Source organism: Sus scrofa, chromosome 17, assembly GCF_054392235.1.
Source record: "Sus scrofa isolate SSC_HxYL_T2T_F1_AM1 chromosome 17, Sscrofa_HxYL_maternal_Yorkshire_Landrace_v2.0, whole genome shotgun sequence".
Lineage (NCBI taxonomy): Eukaryota > Metazoa > Chordata > Mammalia > Artiodactyla > Suidae > Sus > Sus scrofa.
In genome coordinates this window covers 62,673,160-62,697,802 of record NC_139399.1, presented here as the reverse complement: position 1 = coordinate 62,697,802, position 24,643 = coordinate 62,673,160, and the positions used below count along the sequence as shown (strand labels likewise).

The window sequence follows — 24,643 nt, the reverse complement described above, 5'->3', positions numbered from 1 at the left end:
TGTGGAGGCTGAATCTAAAAGTGAAGAAAAGTGTCACACGAAACGAGAGAAGGTCAGTGCTCCCTTTGGCAAGGATGGAAGAGGCCCTCGGGCCAGGCCACACAAGGTCCTACCATATAGCACAGGGAACTATATCCAGTCTCTTGGGACAGACGAAGATGCAAGATAATATAAGAAGGGGATAGATGTGTGTCTGACCGGGTCCCTTTGCTATATAGCAGAAATTGGCACAACATTGTAAATCAACTGCATTTTCTTTTTAAAAAAGAAAATTTGAAAAAAGTGAAGAAATGGGGCTTATGGATGCTCCTGGGACTCAAACCTCATCCCTGGATCCAGTGTACCTGCCTGCCATGTATTTTATAGACTAGACCAGTGATCTCCAAAGCAGAGGGTGGGAGGAAAACGTGACTTATCTTTTAAAGTGTACTTATTGTAAAAGCCATCTTTAGTTTCACATGTGGACTAGTAAAATGTCCTTATCATATAAACAAACATGCATGTTCAGATTGCCATCAGCGTGGTCACCACCCCTTGAAGACGGATGGCCTCAACCTAACTCCCCTTCTAACAACCGCTTTGATACCTAACCCGTTACTTCCACCACCATGATGCGTAATGGTTCAATATGTATGTTTTGCGAAAGGGCACTATCTTGACTTTTCCAAGATTTTAACACAAGTCCACATCCACGTAGAATATCTGGGAAAGACAGAAAATTACGAAGAAGAAACTGTCCACGGATAGCCCCAGCCCAGCTCTTTTCTAGAAAAAGAGATCTTTGGCTTTTGAAATCCCGAGATCCTTAGCAATGCTTTTTAAACTCTTGCAGGGCGCCGAAAAATCACCCTCCGCTTCAGCCGACCTCAAGTCGGACAGAGCCAACATTACGGCCCAGGAGCCTCAGGGGGCCGCCAAGACTTCTGCATCCACCGAAACAACAAAGGAAGGCACCAAGGAAAAGGGGGGCCCCGCCTCTCTGCCTCTGAGCAAACTGTTCTGGAAAAAGGTAAGTCCTGTTTTCAAATGCAGAGGTTTGGGGTTAGGATGGCGTGAGAAGGGGCTTCTATGGGGCCAACCGAGCTACGCAACAATGCATGGATTTTCTTCTCATCTAAGATGACTCCACTCGCCCTTGAGTGGAAGACTTGTAACTCACTCCCCGGAAAAAATGACACGCCTGTTGTGTTACACGCATGTGTTCTGTGGGAAAGGAAAGGAAATGAACACGTCGAATTTTTCATTCTGGGAATGACTCCGGCTCATGACAGAGGGTTGTGGTATTTCGTGATTTCATTTTTCTTTTAAGAATGGTGGATTCTTCTGGTTTTCTCTGAGCTCTCTCTCACCCTGGGAGATGAGCCACCTCTGGGCTGGCTCTCCCTCTCCTTCCCCAGCCCGATGGAATCCGTCAGTAAGAGCCACTTGCTGCTCCCTTTAGAAAACCAAGGTGTCAACCCATTGCTTTTCCAGGGCAGGCACACAATGTGCTCGTGACAGGAAGCTTCAAACCACTGTCTGAATTGCTGTCCTCTGTAGAAATGAGGACAGGCCACCCAAGGAAATGTGGCAGGCGGGGCTGAGCAATATTCCCGGAGCTCTGCCTTGCTCATCATTGCTGAGCAAACCCCAGCTGCCACACATGTTCAGAATTCTTGCCGGTTTCAAATGTGGCCAAGAGATGAGCAAGAAGTCAGGGATGGGGTTGGGGGGCTATAAAATAGAGCTGGAAAAACCTAATTTAGCAATTTTAACCAAACATCTGTGCCACTTGGCACACAATGCAAGGACGGTGACAGATACAGATGCCGCAGTGGTGTTAGCTATTCTCTTGTCCAGAATCCAGCTGGATTTCTGAAACTTTTTCCTGTCAGTTTTATATTGCATAGAAATCTTCCTTCTGGGTTCTGCCCAGAACACAAATTCCAAAACTTAATGAAAACTTTGCATGATGTCATTTGGCATTCTAATCCTCCTTCCTCATCAATCTCTATTTTAAAAAATATGTTATCAGCAATATAATGAAGGGAACAATTTCCAAATAGGTTCCATCCATGGCATGTAACTAGAGACTTCGAGTGACTCATAGTCAAACATTTTACTTAAATTAGCATGCATTAGGAAAAAAATAACATCAGCACATTACACTCAAGATTTAATACATATTTTGCCCAAAGGGAGACTGTGTTATTTAGTTTAAAAAGTAACCCAGGAGTTCCCTGGTGGCCTAGTGGTTAAGGATCTGGCATTGACACTGTTGTGGCGAGGGTTCAGTCCCTGGCCTGGGAACTTCCACATGCCGTGGCTGTGGCCAAAAAGAAAAAGAAAAGTAATCCAATTAGAAGTTCCCCTTGTGGCTCAACGGTCATGAACCCAACTAGCATCCATGAGGATTCGGGTTCAATCCCTGGCCCTGCTCAGTGGGTTCAGGACCTGGCGTTGCCATGAGCTGGAGTGTAGGTTGCAGATGCGGCTCAGACCCTGAGTTGCTGTGAGCTGTTGTGTAGGCTGGCAGCTGCAGCTCCGATTCGATGCCTAGCCTGGGACCCTCCATATGCCTCAGGTTCGGCCCTAAAAACAAAACAAAACACAAACAAACAAATCAAAAAGGTAATTCAATTAAAAGGAAATGTTATGTAATTACAATGGTACTGATAATAAGTAATCAGGGTCCTCCAAGATGACAGAACAGATGTGCAGGTTTATTGCAGGAAAACAGCAGTAGCGGATAAAGGGGAGGGGGCAGGAATAGGTGGAGAGAGGCTGCAGACCACAGTGAGGGTCTGACACCTGTGAAGGGAGAGAGGGAAGGAGCCAGACTGAAGGTGGTGCTAAGCCAGTGGGGATCCCAAAGCAGAGCCTGCCCCTTGGGGTGGGGGGTGGTCCTGCGTTGGGCAGGAATAGCCCAGCACCCTCTGTGCTCAGTCACTTCCTGGCCACAGCCGGGGGAAGCTCCGTGGCAGTGGATGCCGAAGGCGTGAGTGTCAGGCTGTCCTTCTTGCAGGGACGTCTGAGCAGCACAGGTCCGCGGCTGTCACAGACGATGGATACGGTGTGGCAACACCTACACAGGAGGTCGGAAAAGAACTGATGTTTGGGGAACACTGGTGTAAGGGTGAAAAGCCTGGGGTCAGACTGATTCAACTTTGAGTCCCAGTCCGCCTCTGTGAGCCTCAGTTTCCACATTTGTGAAATGCAAATAATAGTCGTGCCTAAGTTATTGAAATAAAGTGAGGATTAAATTAAATCATGCCGCTAAAAGCCCCCACACCAAGACTCACGCAACAGCAGCCAAAGAGCCGTCACTCCTACCTCCGTCACTTACTTCCTGTGGGCTCAGGAGGCGGAGGCAGGAACCGCGCCCCCTCTTCATCTTTCTGCACTGTCCAGTTTGGGGAAGTTTCTAAGCTTCTAAACCTTATGTATTTTATCTTTGATTCCTTATGGGATCTGTAAGGGATATGTTAGTTCCCCTTTGAAAGGCTAGCGCTTCCCATTGAACGTGAAAGTCAGGACCACTTGGCATTCGTCTGCTCATTTATTTCAGTCTCATTGGGTTTTGGTTTTGGCTTTGGTTTTTTGTTTGTTTGTTTGACCGCTATTTGGCTTTATTTGTTTAGTCGACCAAATGAAGTTAAGAGAAACTAAAAACCAAAACACCTGTGAATCTTGTCTTGCCTTCTTTCACCCATTCAGAAAGAACAGATTTACATGGACGTGAAATGGGGGTGATGCAGTCATCCAGCAGTAGTTTTATTCACTGTCTTTGTGCCAAGTTTTTGTTTGTTTGTGTGTATGCGAAGTACTGGACATTGAAGAAACCTCAGGGACTCGCTTTGCTGTACACCTAAAAGTAACACAACATTGTAAGCCAACTATACTCCAATAAAATTTTAAAATAAAATAAAATAAAAACAGTCCCCAAGTAAAACACAAAAGAAGAAGGAGAAAAATCAGGGAATAAATAGATTGCTTACATTCTCATAGAAGAACTTATTTCTAGTAGGAAACAGAACGAAAGTCTTCTTTTTTCTTTAAATTAGAATAAGCTTTGGTTATAAAACCATCCTTGGGAGTTCCTGTTGTGGTGCAGCGGAAGCGAATCCGACTAGTATTCACGAGGATGCAGGTTCAATCCCCGGCCTCGCTCAGTGGGTTGGGGAATCCAACGTTGCCACGAGCTGTGTGGCGTAGGTCATGGATGCCGCTTGGATCCCCCGTTGCTGTGGCTGTGGCGTAGGCTGGCAGCCTAGCCTGGGAACTTCCATATGCTGGAGGTGCAGCCCTAAAAAGCAAAAGAAAGAAAGAAAGAAAGAAAGAGAACCATTCTTGTAAAAATTTTCAGAACAAGGACAGATAATAGAAAATTCTGATATTTCCACTAACCCTAACCTCTCTTTCTTCTCTTTTAATTGAGACGCTTTTAAGCAAATGTTGTAGCTTTCTAAGTCTGTAATTATGAATATCAGAAATGAATTTTTCCCCCAACAGGCTGTCAGTGTGAAGTTATACATTGTTTTGATGTATATTCTTGATTCCTAAAGTAATTCTTATTATAAGCAAAAACACCCTCTGAGAATATTAACTTCAAGTCATGCTGTAGTTGCCCCCCAAATGTCTAAATCCGGTTATGTGGAAAACTGTGTCCCTTATTACTCAGAGTTCACTGGAATACCATTTGCCTTGGGACCTCACAAAGGTTATTGTCTCTGTTTGGGTTTCTTCTTCCTCGTCTGCTGAGTGAAAAGATTGGAACAGATGATCCTTAAAAATCTTGGGTAGGGCAAGTTCGCACAGCAGCCAGAATCGGAAGGATGGGACTGTGTGACTGTGGGCAAATGATTTGAACACGCAGAGCCTCTATTTTCTTATCTGTGAAATCGGAACCTTGTGAGTCTCTCGTGCTGTCATGAGAATCCAGTCATTGACACTGAGAGCATCCGAGACACAGCTCCGTGGACAGTGTTACCCTCCTCGAGTGTGACATCGCTGGCCGTGATCTAAACATCATGTGTGGTGTTCCCACTGTGTCGCCACGGGATCGGTGGTGTCTCTGGAGCACCAGGACACACGTTCGATCCCTGGCCCACCACTGTAAAGGATCCGGTATTGTTGCAGCATAGATTGTAACTGCGGCTCAGATCTGATCCCTGGCCTGGGAACTCTATGTGCCACAAATGCGGCCAAAAAAGGAAAAAAAAAATAAAAAATCTGTGTGTGGCTCTGGTGCCAACAGCACCCGATGCACAAAACAATGAGGTTTATACACTACCATCGAATGACTTAAAGTCCACTTGGAGGAAGGAGATACATACGCGAGCATGCACCTGCGGGTGTGTACGTGTGTGTGTCTGCACACAATTCGTAAATGATACATTTGGAATATCTTCAAAGTGGCTCTTTTCCTCCTTTCCTCTGGAGGAGACAAATGAGGAGGCGGAAAAATAATGTGAGCTCTGAAGCCAAAGAGACACATAATCAAGTCTCAGCCCTGACAGTTCCTGGCCCATGACTTAGTCCCTCCAGGTCTTGCTTTCCTCTGCTCTCAGAGTAAGTGGGGATACCTACCTTTCATGATTTGGGGGAGAACCGAGTCAGAAAATGAGGGCAAAGTGCCTGGTTCTCAGCGAGTGATAGTTCCACCCCCTAAACAGTCAAATTGGGGATCCAGCGTTCATTAATCCGAGGAGGACAAGTAAAAAATGCTGCAGGTGATTAGACAAAGCAGTGGTCAGTGTAGGTCAGAACCGACCAAGAGAACTTAAGAGCACCTCTGGCTCATCTGGGTTATTGGTTTCAAATGCAGAAGTCTGTGTGTGACCCCAGAATCCACAGGGATTCTGGTTAAGAAAGCCTGGCATAGGGTGGACACTTACGGGGCACTTGAAAGTGGGCTGAAACACCTAGCCTGGTAGAAACGGTTGTGGGCATGAAGAACGCCCTTGTGGTTGCCAAGGGGGATGGGGAGGGAGGGGGATGGGCTGGGAGGTCGGGGTTCGTGATGCAAACTAGTACACTTAGAAGGGGAGCAACGAGGACCTGCCTTAGAGCTCAGGGAACTCTACCCCATCTGACTGTGATAACACGTGACAGAAGATAATATGAGAAAAAGCATGTCTATATATGTTGAACTGGGTCACTTTGCTGTACAGCAGAACTTGGCAGAACCTTGTAAATCAACGGTGATAAAATGTTTAAAATTTAAAAAGAAAAGAAAAGGTGTTGGGAACACCGTGAAATCAATGAACGTGGATCAAACTGGTGCTTTGGAAGACCTGCTAGCAAGAGGCTGTCTGCTGGTTTAAGGGCGATGGGCTGCATTTTAAGGAAACGTTCCTTTAAGAACTGAACGTGCTCTTCACAGGAGAGGAGCACGTGTTCATGAAAGTTACATGATAAGTACATGTGCCCTGTAGATCCTTATTCTCAGCAATTAAATGTCCACCCAAGATCCTTTAGATTTCAAACTGGGCTTTTGTGGTGGTTAAGGAGGCTGGACAATTTTGACCCACCCGATTACAGCCAGAGGTGCAGTTCATGGAGAAAGATTGAAGTGTTTCTGGTTTTGAGACTGGAATGAGAATCCCACGCTCTCGTGTTTGCTGACCAGCCTCACACCTTGTGGTGTTCTTCTGGCGGAGGGATTCGAGACCCCCCAGACACGCCTTCCGGTCTGCAGAGGTCGACTGCGTGCTTTAGCCTCCTTCCCTCTCATTCGCTGTGATGTGAGCGGCAGCACCATCCTTCCTGTCTCTGGAATTCCCTTCCTGAATACATCCCCCGTGTGGGAGAGCCTGTCAGCTGTCCCCTTCCTCATCCATCAGGGATCACCCATCACAGCATCCTTGCCGGCCGTGGACGTGAGGTTGGGAATCTGGTCCTGCTGGGTCCTCAGCTCCCAGGCTTTCCACTGTGTGGAGAAGATGAGGAGAAAAGGAATTCGTTCTCCAAGGCCTTCATCTACAATTATGTGTTGAACATGGAATCCAGGCTGGTTGCAGATATGCCATGAAATGTGAGAAAGGAAAATAAAGACACACCTCATTTTCAAAGGCTTCAGAGCAAGAGCAAAAGTGTCATAGATGTTTCCTAGAAAGGGGGACATCTGGCTCCATTGTGACCTGGAATACTGGTGAAAAAAACTAAGCTCACACAGAGCCCAGTAATATGGGTTGTTATTGTTATTATTATCTGTGTTAGTATTACCATTTTTTTTTTCAGTGCTGTAGAGTTGCCTCTAAGGCATGTTCACAAGATGGAGAGATGCAAGCCAACAAAGAGTATTTATTAGAGGATCAAAACCACATGCAGGAAGCTGTCTCTGGGGCAGCCTCTGGCACTTGGCCTCAGGCCTGTTTATTCAAGCATGTTCTTTTGTAACTTGGTCAAGGACCAAGCTGGGTGGGCTCATTAACGGAAGCCAAAATATAAACAATAAGGATTTCGGAATACTAGCATGTCCTAGGGCTTTTGTTTCACAAAGGTCTGTGTGCCATCAGCCTTCGGGGGGCAGGTCATCACGCTTTTATCTGAGATCCGTATCGTCCTGTTCCTCGGTCCAGTTTTGGAGCCTAATACAACCTAAGAGCGGTGTGAAACAATGTCTGCTCTTGGAGTTTCCGTCGTGGCTCAGAGGTTAACGGATCCGACCATGAGGTTGAGGGTTCGATCCCTGGCCTTGCTCAGTGGGTTGAGGACCCGGTGTTGCCGTGAGCTGTGGTGTAGGTTGCAGACGCGGCTCAGATCCTGCATTGCTGTGGCTCTGGTGTAGGCTGGCCTGTATAGTTCCGATTTGACCCCTAGCCTGGGAACCTCCACATGCCGTGGGTGCGGCCCAAGAAATGGCAAAAAGACAAAAAAAAATAAAAAATAAAAAAAAGTCTGCTCGTACAGGATTCAGGAGCAAACATATCTCTGGGCTGGATATAAGGAAATTTCTAAAGCAACATGGAATTAATCAAGAGACGTCTTCAACAGGCCACGGAAACCTGGCTTGGGCCGCTTCTCCCCAGCATTCACGACATCGCTTCCATTGGAGTTCCCGGCGAGGCACAGCAGAAATGAATCTGAGGTTCAATCCCTGGCCTCGCTCAGTGGGTTAAGGATCCAGAGTTGCCATGAGCTGTGCTGTAGGTTGCAGACGTGGCTCAGATCAGGTGTTGCTGTGGCTGTGGTGTAAGCCAGCAGCTGTAGCTCTGATGAGACCCCTAGCCTGGGAACCTCCATATGCTGTGGGGTAGGGCCAAAAAAAAAAAAAAAAAAAAAAATCGCTTCCATTAATTGAGTACACACTATGTGCAGGCCCTGTGCTAGGTGCTTTATATAAGACTAACATCGGCGATTTTCATAGACTGATGGACATAAATCCACATCCCTACTCATCTCGTTCACATAGTTCTAGGAGTCTAGGAAAGGCGACCACCGATGAGGTCCAGGCCCCCGCATGTCCCTACCGGGTGCTCAGTCCCAAACCTCACCACCGCCACTGGAGCCACCCACGAGATCCTTGCCCACTCACCTGACGCCTCACTGACATCCTCACTAGCCGAAGTCACTGCCACTTGCAAAGTAGGAGGAGAAACTCTGTGCTGTGCTTCGCTCTGGACCAGCCTGTTGGGACACAGAGTGACACCGTTTAACAAGGCTCACCTCGGCATCCACACAGCCCCCTTCTCCCCAATGCACACCTAGCTCAAGGGTAGCTGAGCTGGGCTGAGTTTCTCTGTCAACCACCAGCACCCTCCCCAGCACCGACCTGCAGGTGGCAGGTTGGCCTAGAGTCCTTCCTTCTGGGGTGTGGGGCAGGGGGTTCTCTTTCTAACATCCTAAAATCTTTATTTCTGCTCCTCTGAGACACCCTGACTTCTAGAAGAGACTAGAGACAACTGAACCCTCATTCCAAACATGGTCCACGTTGTTCCTCCCACCACACACACACCTCCAGAGTCTCAGATGCCCATGGAAAGGAAGGTCCTTACATACCTGGAGGAGTGGGGTGGCCTGACCCCCAGATGCCAGACATAGGTGAGTTTCAGCTCTGCCTCAGCCGTGACTTTCCCGTCTCAGGATTTCTCATCTTTATTCCTCAGACCAACCCTCTGATCTACTAACCTACCTTTGAGTAGGTGAACTGAGGCTCAGAGTGTTGTGGTTGGCTTGCCAAGGTTGCACAGCTAAAACAGAGAATTGGAACCTGACTCCACAGTCCAAGATGCTCGATCTTGTGTTCTGAGCAGGTTGGTTTGTGTGCTGAACACTATAGAGAACCAAAAACCTGGGGTCTCATTATCCATTTTAGGGTTCTTCTTTTAACTGGATATTTCAGCCACCCCAACACGAAGGCTACATCCGTGGGCTGCTGTGCAAACATACACAAATATGCAAAATGGTCTTGAGTGGTTCTTGGAGACAGCCCCAAACATTTAAATGGTCACATAAGACAAAGTGATTTTCCTCCCATTCTACTTTGTTTCCTTTGGTGACATTAATTATGAAATCTCTTCTTGATATTAATAGGCTTTTTTTTTTTTTTTACTGTGTTAACGCTTGCTGATCTCTTTTCAACAAGAACTTAAAAATGATTTGAATTTAATGAGCATTTTTGTTTTATATTACATTCATAATAATAATAAGATGTTTTCTTTCTTTTTTCTTTCTTTTTTTTTTTTTTTTTTTTTGCTTTTGAGAGCCATACCCTCGGCACATGGAAGTTCCCAGGCAAGAGGTCGAATCGGAGCTACAGCTGCCGGCCTATGCCACAGCCACAGCCATGCAGGATCTGAGCTGCATCTGTGACCCACACCACAGCTCTCAGCAATGCTGGATCCATAACCCACTGATTGAGGCCAGGGATCGAACCCACATCCTCATGGATCCTAGTCGGTTTTGTTACCACTGAGCCATGATGGGAACTCCAAGATGTTTTCTTTTAAAATATTTTTTCAGTAAAAAGCTAGTCAACAAAGAAAAATATTCAAGTAAATACAGGTTTTACACGAGCAGGTTAAGCATCGTGAAAATGCTATGCAAGTTACTGACAGTTTAAGAACTGCTCCACTGGACTAATTCCCCAAATAAAGAGTGTTTTGCTGAGTAGTCTAATGTTTAAAACAGGAAACGGCAATTTCTTGGGGAACAGGCCGTACTTCTAAGGCCAACTTTTGAAACCTCAGGAAGATCTGGATGGAGATGAAGCTGGCGGAAGCATCACTGCTCAGAGTAGCTCCTCCCCCACCTCACCGTCGTCTACCCCAAGTTCTGTGTCCTCTGGAATACAGCGAGCAGTCAACGCCAGGAACTTTCCAGACACAGGAAACCAAAAGCACTATCTAGTCTCCTTACAACCAACTGGGGCAGGAAAGCGCGCTCGAAAAACTAAAAGGGCTGATTTCCACCGTGGGAGGGTTTTCTCAGCCTCAGGGAGACAGTATCTTGACTCTTGAAATGTTTGTGGGTGAGGTTTCAGCAGGTCTTTTAAAATATCATTCAATTCTTTGCCGTTTCGTGAAAGGTTAAAGAGCAGCGAAGTGGTCTGGGGGAGAAGGGGTGTCGTTCCAGGAAAACTATACCGCTTGTAATTCTTTCTCAGTGCTCTATAATTTCCTGACAATCCAGAAGCTTCCAGAAAACCCACAATCCACTTTAGGGATATTTTTGGGGTGTGTCCAGGTAAGCATCCGTATGAGACGATAAGTGGTCCGTGTTGAAGAGCTTATCTAGACAGAAAGCAAATCTGGAAGCAGAAAAAGCAGCCCCTACAATCACCCTCCCCCCCAAAAAAAATTCTTATCCTTCAAATCATCGTGGTCAGTGGGGAAATTCAGGTCTTTGAACCATTTCCCCCTCTCTCTGAGTGTGCCCTTCTGAACACGTGTCTTTACGTCTCCGTACTTCCAGTTCTTGCTGTGTAAGTGAAAATCATCCCACTCCCGGCTCAGGGGTAGTTAAGTGAGATGATGCAAAGCACTGAAGGAAGGAGATACATTTGTAAATGTCAGTGTCAGTTCCCCTGTCCCTCTCCTACTGCCAGTTTTAAAGGTAAACACAAAGGCAGGACTTGGAACAAAATCAACATGGGTGAGAGTTCTTACCTCGGAGTCCAAGAGACGAAATGCAAGGGTCCATGGACACCCTGATATTTTTTGCAAAATATCTTGTGTATGCTTGCTTTTCTGGAAAGAGAGTCCGGCTCCGTCAAGTGAGTCTCAAGGGGTCTGTAAACACTACCACCCTCCCCAGCCGGAAAAAGGCTTCGGAACAAATGCAAAATATATGCAAAGATGACCTCCCACGTTGGAGCTTGGCAAGCCGATATAATGATTGTGACATTGATAGCATTTGGACAACTCCTCTCCTGTTGGGACAGGACTGCAGATGCCAGAATTACTGCAGAGAATAACAGGGCTTGAAGTCATAGGCATTGGATCCCAGCCACGTGGCCTTCCGTGGAAGTATTTTAACCAGATTTTACTTTGGCAAAAAGACACTGGCCTACACTGAAGGCTGATGCAAGAAACAGCCTGGGATGCTGGCCCTGCCCCACCATCAGGATACGGCGGATACTTTACATCAGTGCCTCTTCCCTCTATGGCGACTATGGGCTGAATTTCTCTGGACTTAGGACCAGAATTTTCCTGAGCAGCTCAAGTATCTTACCTGTGTGACTGATCAGAGGTGCCTTTTTTCATCAGCTACCAGAAGCTGTCCAGTCAAACATATCACTTGCCCACAGCCAAGACAGGGGTTGGTGTTTTCCGTAGCAACCCCACGCCCCGCTCCTTTTGTATTCTGGCTGCATCTGTATGTTTCTTTTTCCTTTGTTGCATTTTAAAATACATCGCTTAATTTGTATTTATCCTGCCGCACTGTTTATATTTATGTAAACCTCCTTGAAGTTCTCAGAACCAGGTGTACATAAGCAGCATCCAAGAATTGCACCAGCAAGCTATTGGCTCTGGTTTTGGTAACATCGTGACTCTTCCTTTTGTTTTTATCTCCCCTTTAGTCAGCTAAAGAGGATTCAGTTCCCACAGGTGCAGAGGAGAATGTAAGTTACGTGTTAAATGACAGAAAATCATTCCATGCTCATCTCTGGCGTGAGGGACCCCTGGGCATCTCAGCTCTGGGGTCCTGGGTCCTTGCATGCTCCAAGTGTGATTCATTGCCTGTAGACTCTTTCACCCTTTCACGTGGTTGGGGACCATCGGGAATAACTTTGGATGGATATCCATAATGCTCATGGAATCAATGCAAACGAAACACAAAATCAGAGCACGCGTTTTAGCATTTGTTATCATGTAGGGGCTGAAAGAGTCTACTAAGCATACCAACATCTTTCCACCACCTTAAGGGACAATGGTGCTGCACCCTCTGCTTCATTCTACTTTGATTGCTCTTTTGCCTTTATTTCCATGGCAACCAAGATTTTCTACTAACTGCGGGTGGTACCCAGGACAGGTAGGCAGCAGGTATGAGAGCATACTGCTGCAGTAGATGCTGGGAACCTGGGTCTCGGGCCGGAGAGCAGTCTGTGTGGGTCTGTACTTGACAAACATAGGTTGAGCCTCCCTCTCTTTTGGGCCTCTAATTTCCAAAAGTGATGCTCAAAAGTTTCAAGACAGTGTATTCATGTCTGAAGGAGGTGGCTCTGTGTGAGACACCACAAAAATTTATCTTGCCGCAACATCTTCCAGGGAGATGAATAATAAATTGGTCTCCTATGTTTCAGACCCCAAACAGCAGCTTTCTGCTCTGAAACAGTGCCGTCTTTGGGAAATATTTTAAGTGGGATAAGTAGGTTCACAGCTCCTTAAAACAGACACTGATCGTTATCATTTTGCCAAAGCCAAGTATGTTTGGACCTTTCTAGGTGTCTCTTGTCTGCTTGCCATGGGATAGGGCTTGTGTTTTCACTTTTACTTCATTGCGGGGACTGAGCAGAAGTTGAAAATCCAAACATGTTTCAGATATGTCTGTGATGTGGAATAAAAGTTGGAGTGGCTGTGTTGTAATTCTTGTTGGGTGAAAGAGCTTTGAAGTCTGCTTTGTTGTTGTTGTTGTTGTTTCTTTTTCCTTCTCTCCCTCCCTCTTTTTCTTTCCCTCCCTCTCTTTCTCCCTCTCCTTCTTTCTTTCACCCTGCCTTTCTTCCCTCCTTCCTCCTTTCCTTCCTCCTTCTTCCCACCTCTCCACCTTTCTCTCTTTCTTTCTTTTTGAAGCCAAACTTAGCTCCTAAAGCTCAGGTCTCATGAATGTATCGGCTATTTTCTAGAGCATTTAAGTCTGTATTTCAGCAACCTGAAAGGAGGAACTCCGTGAGTCTTCTTCCCATGAACTTGAAAAAGCTATAGGTTAAATCCAGAGCATCTGTTAGCTTCGAGGTTGCAAGTGTTTTGAAGAGAAAATTCTTTTTTGGATATGTGTATGCTGATCCGAAAAACCCTGTGTCTCTTGCAGCTCACAGGCGAAAATGCAGAGTTGATCTCTAACAGGCAAACAGGAAGTAGTTTATTTCTAGTGTGAAATTTGAAACAGAGCAATACCATCAATTAGAGTTAAATGATTGATACCAAAAGATAACACAACATCAGATCGAGATACAAATGAAAGCAAAACATTTTGTTAAGAATGAAACATTTAAAAATTGCTTTAAATTTAAATTGCTATGAATAATGTTTCTGTTTTTAAACTGCCACATTTCATCTCCTTACTATTAGTTGGAAAGAATGAGGCTAAAACATTGTGATCTTGGGCCCATCACCCCAAGCTGTGCCACCACTTGGACTTAGTTTTACTCATTTCTTAAATAGCCATAGTAAGATTACCTACCCCTTAGGATTCTTGTGAGAATTAAATGAATGATGCATGTCATGTGCATACTTTAGTGCCTGACACACAGGAAGAACTCAGGAATTCAGGGGTTGGCAGACTCTGGTCCACGGGCCACATCCAGGCATCAGCTGTGCTTTTATGGCCCATGTGCTAAGAATGGTTCTTAGATTTTGAATGGTTGAAAAAAAAAAAGAAGAAGAAGATTATTTTGATATGTGGAAATGATACAAAATTCAAATGTCAGTGTGTATAAATAAAGTTTTATTAGAACACAGACACCCTTCTTCTTTTATACCCTCTCTGGGGGAGCTTTCACGCCACAGGGGCAGAGGTGAGTAATTGCAGGGCCCTTTGCAGGAAAGGTTGGCCGCCCCCGGCGGTGATGTCAGGTCGAGGTGTGACTTCAGGAAATGGGTGCTTCCTGTAACCAGCGATTATATGTCCTCCTGAAATGACACCTCGCAGCTGACTCCGTGTCCACGTGGAGTGAAGGTATATGTAAAACAACTAATTCACTTTCCTTTTCCCAAGTAAGAGAGATGCTTTTAGTCCAAACAAGGGATAGGACTCTAAACCTTCAGAACAGGACAATTCGGTGTCATTAACCTTATTACCAGAGTCCTTTCACTTTCTGGCTGAAATTTTTTAAAAGTTCTCTACCGCAAGTTTCCAAAACAGATCTAACCACCAGTGCAGAGCAAAGAGCAGGGTGATTTCAACCCCTTTCAAAATTTTTCATGAAAAGAAAAATAAGATTTGGGGGGGCCCAGAGAGTTTAACACTTTTCTCAGAATGAGCCACTGGTCCCCATCAGAAATAAAATCTATCCATCCTGACTACAGAAAATATTGAATCTTTCATTGTAATCTGAAATGTTTTGACCCCTGGTTAATTGAGGTAATATTCTAACTAATGGGAGGGAAAGGCTTTCCTTCCCGATGACCTATAAGCAAGGTAACAGTTATTTCTGTTGTTTCTCTTAGTGAGGAATTTCTCAGTTGTACGTGAGAGAAGACTCAGCTTAACCTGGACTAAAAAGAAAGTGGAATTTATTGGCTCGCGTGATGAGGAGGTAGAATTGCTTTCCAGGGAAGCTTGATTCAGGCTCTCCCTTGGCTCGGCCTTCAGAGCCTACCTACATCCTCAGCTTTTCCATAGCACATCCCCCAGTGCCGAGTAGAGGAGAGACTGGTCCAGAGCAACCCTTCATGTCCCAGAACTTGCTCTTTTTCATTGACTTCAACAGGCTCGTGTGCTCTGTTAGTCAGCATTGCCCGCTGGTGTTGCAGTGACAAGCACGCCCCAAATTCCAGCACTTTTCAACAGCAAAGATTCTTCTTTTTTCCTCACTCATGCTGCCTGTCAGCTGTCAGTTGCCTTGTGGGCAATCCTTATGGCCTCTTCTCCTAAAATCTCGATGCAAAAAGCAGCTCCTTCAACAAGGACATGCAGGTGGAGTGGGAGCGAGAAAATAGCGCCATGGGTGAGCTCATGGAATAGCTCTGAAAACCTTCACTCAGTCTAGATTTACATCCTGTCCACTCACCTCCCGTTCTCCAAAGCAAGTCACACAGCAGTGGGCATGGGTGTACAGTTCTCTTAGGGGAAGGCAGAATGAATAATTGGGAAAAATAACACTTCCTGCCACATGCTCCTGTCACTGAACTCATATGGCCAAGCAGCTAGACCACGTTGACTGGCTTAGACCTGCTCAACCAGCTCCGTCCAAATTATGTAGTCTTAAAGTTAGACATTGTCACTGCCGTGGCTTGGGTTCGATCCCTGGCCTGGGAATTTCTGCATGCCAGGAGTGCAGCAAAAATAAATAAAGTTAGAAATGATTGTTCCCTCAAAGAAAAACCTGGGGGAGAGGGGAGGTTGTGAATGAGAGAGAATGCGAAGGAGTTACTGGGTAGAAAAATAAAATCTCAGAGTTCCCCGGTGGCCTGGTAGTTAAGGACACAGTGTTGTCACGACTGTGGCTCAAGCTGGATTCCTGGCCTGGGAAGTTCCCTTTGGTGTAGGTGTAGTCTTCCTGCAAAAAATGATAAAAATTTTAAAAATAAAATAAAATCTCTGTAATGTATTTGCCCTCAAATAATCCTGTTACAAGTCCAATCGGATAGAATCAAAAAAGGATTCTGAAATTAAAAATTTCAGTATCAATATTATCCCGTCATGGGTGAAGTTTGAATGGAGGAGATCTGTTTTGCTCTAAAGCTGTTTCCCAAACTCACAGCTCTAGTAAAAACTATATAAACCAAATTTCAAGAGTAAATATGGTAGTACAGTAGGGGCAAAAAGTGAAACCTTTTGCTGAAATGCATATCATCTGTGTTAATCCCACTGGCCACCTTCATGCAACATATAATATCCCCTACCGAAATCAAACAAGGGAGATTTAATGTGAAAATATAGCATGCATCTGATTTTTATCATGTCCATCGTACCTCACATTCAGATGTACAGATGCAGTCATGTAGTCTGAATAAGGAACAACTTTCTCCAAAGCTCTGGCCTGGAAAGAAATCAGAAAGCTATCCAAATAAAAATCAGATGCTTATGTCTGTATATGCAGATTAGATCCTCACTTAGCTCAACTCCTTCTAGATTTTCCACACTGGATGTCAGTGGATTTGTTCCTTGGCTGCTAAAAGCTAACTTCTTGGCCTGACTTCAAAGCTAATGAGAGTCTCTAGAAGTTTCCCCCCTTTTTCACCCCTACTGAAAAAGTCGTGTTTTGAAAAATGGACTCTGGGCTAGGATGTATAAGGTGACACCTCTTGACACTTGGAAAGGCCCAGCAAGAAAACTATTGGCACGCAAGTAAAATTGATTTACAAAGTTATTGCCATGCAGTTGTTTTATCATGTGAGTAATTGTCCCTCCAAGGCCTCTGCACACAAAAAAGTACTTGCTGCCTCAACCACAGAATAATTCTGAATCCAGAATCAGTGAGTCAGACTCTGTTCACTACTTTCCCAAGGGCCATTTCCTATTTCTCCACCCTTTTCCCCTTGATCTCAGTTAAAGTTGGCAACTACTACATGCCCAAAGTATTTTATTATGATTTCTCTACCAACAATCCCATTTTCTTGCCCAATAATTAATCTAAGGGTGACCTGCTTTTAGCCGATGAAATGTACTCGGAGGTAGAGGATCAAAATACAGAAGTTCATGTGGAGCAAATTTTTTTGCTGTGACCTTTCTTCCTTAGGACATTGGGTTGAGGATGTGATGCCTGGAGCTGTGGCAGCTCCTTTATATCCATGGGGTAGCAAATAAAAGGATGAAAATCTAGCATGGCAAGCATGGCAGAGCCAAAGGAGAGAAAGAGCCCAGGTTTTAAAAATATTGTGGAGCCCCTGAACCAACCCGATAACTTCTACTTTCAAACATCTTGTTCCATATTGTTACTGGTTAAGTCACTATTAGATATTAAGTTACTGGTAAACAACTCCATCCTCATTGAAATGACTGCTTACTTGTGGTTGACTTTGGCTAAGTCATTCACTCATTAAGATCCTTCATCTGTAGGACAGGGATAATGTTATCTACGCTGGGCTGTCTTGAGTAATTCAGTAACTCTTTACGGCTGTAATATATTAAAAATACCTTATACAATGTCTGACATAGTAAGAGATAGTTATTAATATCATCTCTAAATAGTGGACATGTGCATGGTGGATGATTCCAGATAAGTCGTGCCCATGGAATAAATTGCTCTCATGTGGCCTAAGTAATAACCACTAGAATTAATTGAGTGCTTATTGTATGTCAGGCACTGTTCTAAGAATTGTACATGCATTGCCTGATTTAATTCTCAAAACAACTTTCTGATGAGTGTACTATCCCCATTGAGAAATGAAAAAACAAAGGCACAGAGATGTTGTAGGAATGTTGGATTAGAGCCCCTGGAAGGAGCAGAGTCAAGATTTAGGTCAGCGGGTTAAGGTTCTGGCACTGTCACTGCAGCCACTTGGGTTGCTGCTCTGGTGTGGGTTCGCTTCCTGGCCTGGGAACTTCCACATGCTGGGAGTGTGGCCACCAAACCAACCAACCAACCAACCAACAACAAAAGATTTAGGCCCAGGCAGGCTGGCATTAAAAGCTGTGCTCGCAATGACTATGTCAGGCTGCCTGTATTTCAGACATAAACCCCAGCGCACTTGTGGCTGAAGCTTGTTTTTCAGACATGCGATTGAATTAAACCAGGCCCGGATGTGGAACTCAATATCACATCCAGTCTCTTATTTGGCTTCATTCTCTACCAAGTTTCCTAAAGACGGGCCTGAGTCAAAGACGGCCGCCCAGCAGCAGACGCCTCCTCACAGATGTGTTTTGTTGGCCAGTCCAGGGCTTTTGATTCTCTGAGTGTCTTTTGATGGGACAGCTTAATGTTTACTTGTCATAGTCCCCACGACTCCTTTTGGTCAGTCCATGCGAACTTCACCTGCCTTGCATCCTGGGGACCTTTGCATTTGTAGCTCCCCAAACTAGATCTTTGACTGCAAAGGGAAAATGCTGGGACTTGTGTCCATATCTTAAGAAATCAAAGGTGAGCAGGGAAGGCTATGATTCCATTGCCATGTTTGGGGATGCTTCTCTGTGTTGGTTTCTTGACCGGCCCCTTCCTGCTTCAGCTGACAATATAAGGATTAAGGGTCATTCTCAACTCAGATCATTTCGGTTCTTTGCAAACCAATGGAAGATCCTGCATGAAGGAAAGGAAAATGATTTTTCCACGATCACTCTGTGTTTTCTGAAACTGCTGTTTCCCTTCCCCTGCTCCCTAACAGCAGGAACAAGTTCAGGGGAGCTGAGGGTCTGACAGCAGCCAAAACCAATGTAAAAATGTCTTTGGCTCTAGGGTGCTTCACCCTGAGGCAAGGATATAGCCAACATTCAGGTAAAGGGCCAGACAGCGTTTTAAGCTGTGCTGGCCACCTACAGGCTCTGTTGCCAATTTTTCAACTTTTGAAAAAAAATTGTACAAGCCTTTGAAAATGTAGAATCTATTCTTAGCTCAGGGGCCATCCTCCAACAGGCCCAGGGATGAATTTGGAAGGAGTCTGCCAACCCTTGCTTGCCAGAGAAAACAAAAAGGAAATTCTGAAACTCTCTCCGGGCCAATTTAACACTGTCGTGTTGCAGGGGCCAATGCAAATACAGAAACTGACCGGGGCCCAGCGCAAGTGGCATGAGGCAACACAAATGCACAAAATTTAGCATCAGAGCAGAGGTGAATCAGACCTGCCACCCCAGCGTGGGCCATCTCTTCAGACCTTCAAGGGGTGCTGAGCTCACTAGGTGCCTTGCTGAGTGCCATACGGAACTCAGCCAGAGTTCTTTGGCCAAGGTCATTTTGCTTCTGAAAGCGGGAACCTCAGTTAAGTAACAAGAACAGACGGCTGGTCTGGGGAGAAGTGAGAAATAAGTTAACGAGGAAGTCGAGTCCTTTCAATTGAGAGGCTTTCCCACTAGCCTTTCTGCAAAGAGGACAATTTCACCAGTCTCGGGGGAGCTAGGATGGAGTGGACTCCATCTGGCCACCGTCCTAAGGTTGGACTCTTAAGGAAATCATTACGCCCGATTTTTACCCAGGCCAGGTGTGATTCACCTTTAGCGCAGACTGAACAGGTGGCTTAATGGCGAGGAAGAGGTACTGCGCATGCTCCGAAGGGCGGTCCTTAAAGGGCCTCCGAGTGAGGCGGGAGTTTTGCCTCTTTGGAGGTGATGTGAGCGTAACTTACTAAAGACCTGCCTGTGTAGAAACAGCCCTAGACACCAACCCGTAGCTACTGCTGTGTGGTCGCGGAGGCAACCAGGACCCCCCCCTTTAGGAAACATGTTTGGGGGATGATTTTTTTTTTCCCCACTGTCTTTTTACCTGGCAAATCAATCCAGGTGGTGTGTGAATCACCCGTAGAGGTTGTAAAGTCCGAGGAGGTAGAATCCGCCCTACAAACCGTGGATCTCAACGAAGACGACCACACCCCCGAACCCGCAGAAGCGACGCCCAAGAGGGAAGATCGCAAAGCACCCAGACCCTCCCTGATGGCGTTTCTCAGGCAGATGGTAAGCCCTTGCGTCCAGGACGGGGCAGCTGAAACCCCTCGGTCAGCTTCCGGGACCAGAGAACCCCTGTCACAGGTGGCGAGATATGATCCTAGGTGGGACAGTTGGAAGAGGAATGGAATAAGAGTTATGCAGTGAGAACCTTGCTTTGTGTGCTTCTGATTCAATCACAGAGGCTGTCTCTGTTTGTGCTAATGTTCCTTAACCTTTCTTTAAGTCCTGCTAACTCCCATTTTAACAGTGGAAGAGCTGGCCTTGGCTTCTGAGCCGTGAAAGCCAACAGTACCCACCTGGAAGTTAATATATTATTGTTTACTTTTAATTTTATTTATTTGTGAAAGTTTCCTTCTGTTTATGGCAAATGAGGCTGCTTTTCTCGTTATGGTAATGATATGCAGTTTCCTTTGAAAAGGCATTTATTTACATAAAGAACATAAGGCATTTTTAAAAAAGGATTAAGGAATAAATAGTTCAAGTTGTATATTGATGTTGGAAAAATTCTGAAGGGGATGTATGAGTGGCAGAAATTTGGGCAAAGCTGGTTTGTAGATAATTCCAAAAAGGAAACTGTAATTTTCTGTAGTGAGTGTGTACAATTTAGTTGGTGAATTCGCCCATGCTTTTAATTTCCGTAGAACAGAAAGAGTGGGGGCAGACATCTTTTGGAGTCAATGAAGAGTCATGTGCGTTAAATAGCTAAACATCCTGGACCTTAAATAATATAATGCAATCAAGCCCAAATTGGTTGGAAGACCAAAAAACAAAAGCCCATAAAAGAGGTCATTGGTTTAATTCTCTTTTAATGAAAAACAAGAATTTCATTATAGTGTGCCTTTATTTTCAGGAGTATTTGGGAATTTAATCCCTTGAGAAAGCAACTTTCTCATTTCACAAGCTCAACCTGTTAAGGAATTCTTTCTCATCCACAAAACAAAACAGAATAAAACCCTTGCCAGCGGGAGATGCGGCATATTAGAAATCACTCCGTTGGAAATAGTTGACAGGAATCATTTTCTTTTATCGTTGGATTCTCAGTGGGCAGCCTGTATGGCTGGAACCCCGTCTGTAGTCCTGGCCATTTACTCTGCAGTTTGGCGCTGAAAACGGGCATCAAGATTTTGAGATTTTTAAATCAATTTTTACACGACATCAGGAAAGAAAAGAACATTTGGCCTCTTTCTGGCAACCCATCTAAATTACAAATGGGATCCCCAAATAACTCATCGTAACACTGAGGATGAGCCAGCCTTCTCGTTTCTGGATAGAGTTGAGAGATCGGAAAAAAAAAAAAAAAAAAAAAAAAAAACAGCAAATAGAATGATGTTCTCTTCCAAACCATCAACATGAAACTTCTCATTTAAAAGAGAAGAAAAGGAGTTCCCGTCGTGGCGCAGTGGTTAACGAATCCGACTAGGAACCATGAGGTTGCGGGTTCGGTCCCTGCCCTTGCTCAGTGGGTTAATGATCCGGCGTTGCCGTGAGCTGTGGTGTAGGTTGCAGACACAGCTCGGATCCCGCGTTGCTGTGGCTCTGGCGTAGGCCAGTGGCTACAGCTCCGATTGGACCCCTACCCTGGGAACCTCCATATGCCAAGGGAGCGGCCCAAAAAATAGCAACAACAACAACAAAAAAAAGACAAAAAAATAAATAAATAAAAAATAAAAGAGAAGAAAAGATGAGACTCCAAATAAAGCAAGAAAGACTTATAAACCACCTCCTGCCTTCAATCAGACACATCCTTAAATTCGAATGAGGTTCCGCATTCACATTTATCCTCCAGAGTTATCCGTTAGATGCTGTTTGGGATTATTTTCTCGAGCGGTAGAAGCTATAAATCTGAACTGTTGGGGTGAAGTGGAAACAGGGGACCTTTGGAAGTGGTTCTCCCCTGGACTGGGGGAGAAGCAAAGGTCCGTTCACAGTGTCAGGTCTTCAGATGTCCATTGTTCTTATTTCGTCTTGCCCATCGAAAGGGTAGTACCTGGGAGCTTGAATATCATTGCTTCCTTTTAATGTTTAAACCCCCATGCTTCCAGAATTGTTGTGATTTCCCCTAAAATTCCAGATATCCTCACTATTCTTGTCTTGCCTTCTGTTTTGCTTTCATTAGAACATTATATTACCCTGGTGATTAATTCAAATACACAAAAGACAGGGGTTTTCCAGCTCACCCCAATCCCCACCCCTCCCTATTGTCACACCCAGCCCAGCTCCCTCGTTTACGTTACTGGCCCATTCCCTCTGAGGATTTGAGTTTGTAGCCCCAGATCTAGAGCTGCCTCACTCTTTATAATGACTTCATTGAATCCCATCTGGATTTATCTTGTTTTGATTAACCCCTGCTCTATGGATGGACATTTGGTTTGTTTCCAGCGGTTCGCATGCCATTCACTTATTCAACAAATGATTGTTAAGGGCCCACTCTATTCCAGGCACTGGAGATATACCAGTGCGCATAGATGTGCTCCCTGGCCCCAGGGAGAGTGAAGCCTAGTAAGGAAAACAGAGATTTCTTTTTTTTTTTTTTTTTGTCTTTTTGTCTTTTGTTGTTGTTGCTATTTCTTGGGCCGCTCCCGCGGCATATGGAGGTTCCCAGGCTAGGGGTTGAATCGGAGCTGTAGCCACCGGCCTATACCAGAGCCACAGCAACGCGGGATCCGAGCCGCATCTGCAACCTACACCACAGCTCACAGCAACGCCGGATCCTTAACCCACTGAGCAAGGGCAGGGACCGAACCGCAACCTCATGGTTCCTAGTCGGATTCGTTAACCACTGCGCCACGACGGGAACTCCGAGATTTCTTTTTAACCCGACGCCATATGCGGTGAGTTGGTACCATGCCTTCCGCACGTGATCACCATTTCTTCATGAACCTGTAAGAACATCCTTACAGACCCACTTTTTGCACACGTGTTACTATCCTCATATTATAGACTCCTGGAAGTCAGCTTCAGCCCTTATTTTTTGCCAAACAGTTCGTGGCTTCCAAACTAAAGCCTTGGAATTTATGCAGGAAAAACAAACCCGCTCTAAGGCCTTGAAGACAGAGACAGTATCTGGCCCATCACTGTGGAATTTTTCTTCTCTCTCTCTCTTTTTTTTTTTTTTTTTAGTATGTGCCTGAGAATTATTATTGAATAAGCGGGGGCTTGAAACTGATTTTAGATATTTTTAGCAAAACGTAGTTTTAAAAAATAATTGATTTAATAGAAAACAGTGGCAAACGCATCACCCTTGTTTTATAATCAGTGTTTCCCTTTATCTGATCATTGACTTTCTACTTTCTAGCCTTCCCTTCCCTTAAGTTTCTTTTAGATACTATATTTTACTCTCCCATAGTACTTCTTGGTTGAATTTTTTTAAAATAAATGCATTGCCCAGTTCATTTCTAAAGAGAGCTTGGTCTTTCCAGAAGTTAATCTTTCATACAAATAAAAATAGAATATCATTTTTTCAAATGATTGTATTTCAGGGAAGAGAAAGCAGAGATGTCCTAATATTGCATTGGATACAGATACAGCACTTCACAAAAATCCTGTGAGCTCCCACGGGCTTTCAGAGTAATTGCAAGGAATAATTAAGACATCTGTCACACCCTAAAGAGAAAAGGATGCGAATGTGTAATAACTCAACGATTCGCCAGGAAATTGGCTATTCGAAGCACTGGTATAATTTTACAGAGTGAGTGTGTGGCGAACTCTGGTTGTATTCACACAAACCAGGCAGGCAGGTGAAACCAGAAAGATGGGAGATGGAGGTTTGGAAATACAGATTTATACTTTGTCAATCTTAGTAACACCTTACACTTGAAAAGTGCTTTTCTTCCTCCAGAGGATTGTGTGTTTCCCACCGACTGTTTCTTTTGTCTCTTTCTTTAGACCATCTGTTTTGTAAGAAACTCTTTGGGGGAATAACCTTCTCAGGCTCACCTAAGAAAGACTGAGTGTCAGTATTAGGCAAATTAAAGACCAAAGGAGGCAGCCAGGAAAGGAGAGGGGTTTTCTTGATCACATTCCATCAGATAACCTGCTGAAAGGTATTGTCTAAAGGAGAAAGAGAGTGGTTTGGAAGGATAACTGTAAAACCAAAAAAACAGGAGTCTTCTAGCCAAAGTTTTTGATTTCAGATTCTTCCCTGAGTATTCAAATATGAAGACTGAGTTGGTTTTTAAGGAAAAGTTGCTGAAAGTAGCATTTGTTTGGGCAATTCCTGTCTCCACCCGCGACTTGCATTCCTTCCTACCCTAAAAGGGGGCTCTGTAGTCATTTGGCGGGTGTCAGCTATTAATAGTAATAATAATAATAGCTACCACTTGTTTATTGCATGCAAATGATCTGGCCAGGCCTGTGCAAAGCGCAGTGCATGCATCAACTCCTTTATTAATATAAATCCCCTGGGAAGCATTCTTACTGCTCTCCTGTGCAAATGACCTGCCCAAGGTCACGGAGCTGGTGGGGGCAGAGCCCACATTCAGACGTGGGCTTTTCTAAAGCTCACCCTTGTGCTCCTGTGTTATTGCTGCTTCCTGTGCTTCTGGGAGCCATTTTCTTTGAGAGTAAGTAGAACAACTATAGCTCCATTTTGGTGACTCTGTTATTAATGTTTTCTGTGGAAACATCATTTTTATGTGTTGGGCTTACCCGAAATTCTGCTTACCTGAAATGACAACAAAGTGAAAGAAAGGAGAATCCATACATGACTTAAGCGAAGCTTGGACGTGAGTTTTCTGAATATGCT

General features: G+C 44.8%; 1 protein-coding gene, 1 long non-coding RNA gene and 1 pseudogene across 20 annotated transcripts in view; 2 read left to right on the top strand and 1 right to left on the bottom strand.

Annotated features, from left to right (window-relative positions):
• Positions 1-24,643, top strand: part of BCAS1 (brain enriched myelin associated protein 1) — a 118,179-nt gene that overhangs the window by 76,030 nt on the left and 17,506 nt on the right. For 6 of the 18 annotated variants that reach the window (XM_085002517.1, XM_021077188.2, XM_021077183.2 and 3 more), the window contains 3 exon segments: positions 833-1,009; positions 12,005-12,046; positions 19,735-19,905. In XM_085002517.1, the coding sequence (XP_084858643.1) occupies positions 833-1,009; positions 12,005-12,046; positions 19,735-19,905 (390 nt within the window). 18 annotated transcript variants of the gene reach the window in all.
• LOC146395390 (U6atac minor spliceosomal RNA) lies at positions 31-137 on the top strand (annotated as a pseudogene).
• On the bottom strand, positions 4,438-11,236 carry LOC110257494 (uncharacterized). 2 transcript variants are annotated; one of them, XR_014832637.1, is made up of 4 exons: positions 11,091-11,221; positions 8,983-9,358; positions 8,519-8,610; positions 4,438-6,991 (listed from the first exon to the last, which is right to left on the bottom strand). It is a non-coding gene; the product is annotated as an uncharacterized LOC110257494 (long non-coding RNA). The 2 variants fall into 2 exon arrangements; XR_002340134.2 differs by having other exon boundaries at positions 6,246-6,991; positions 8,983-9,173; positions 11,091-11,236.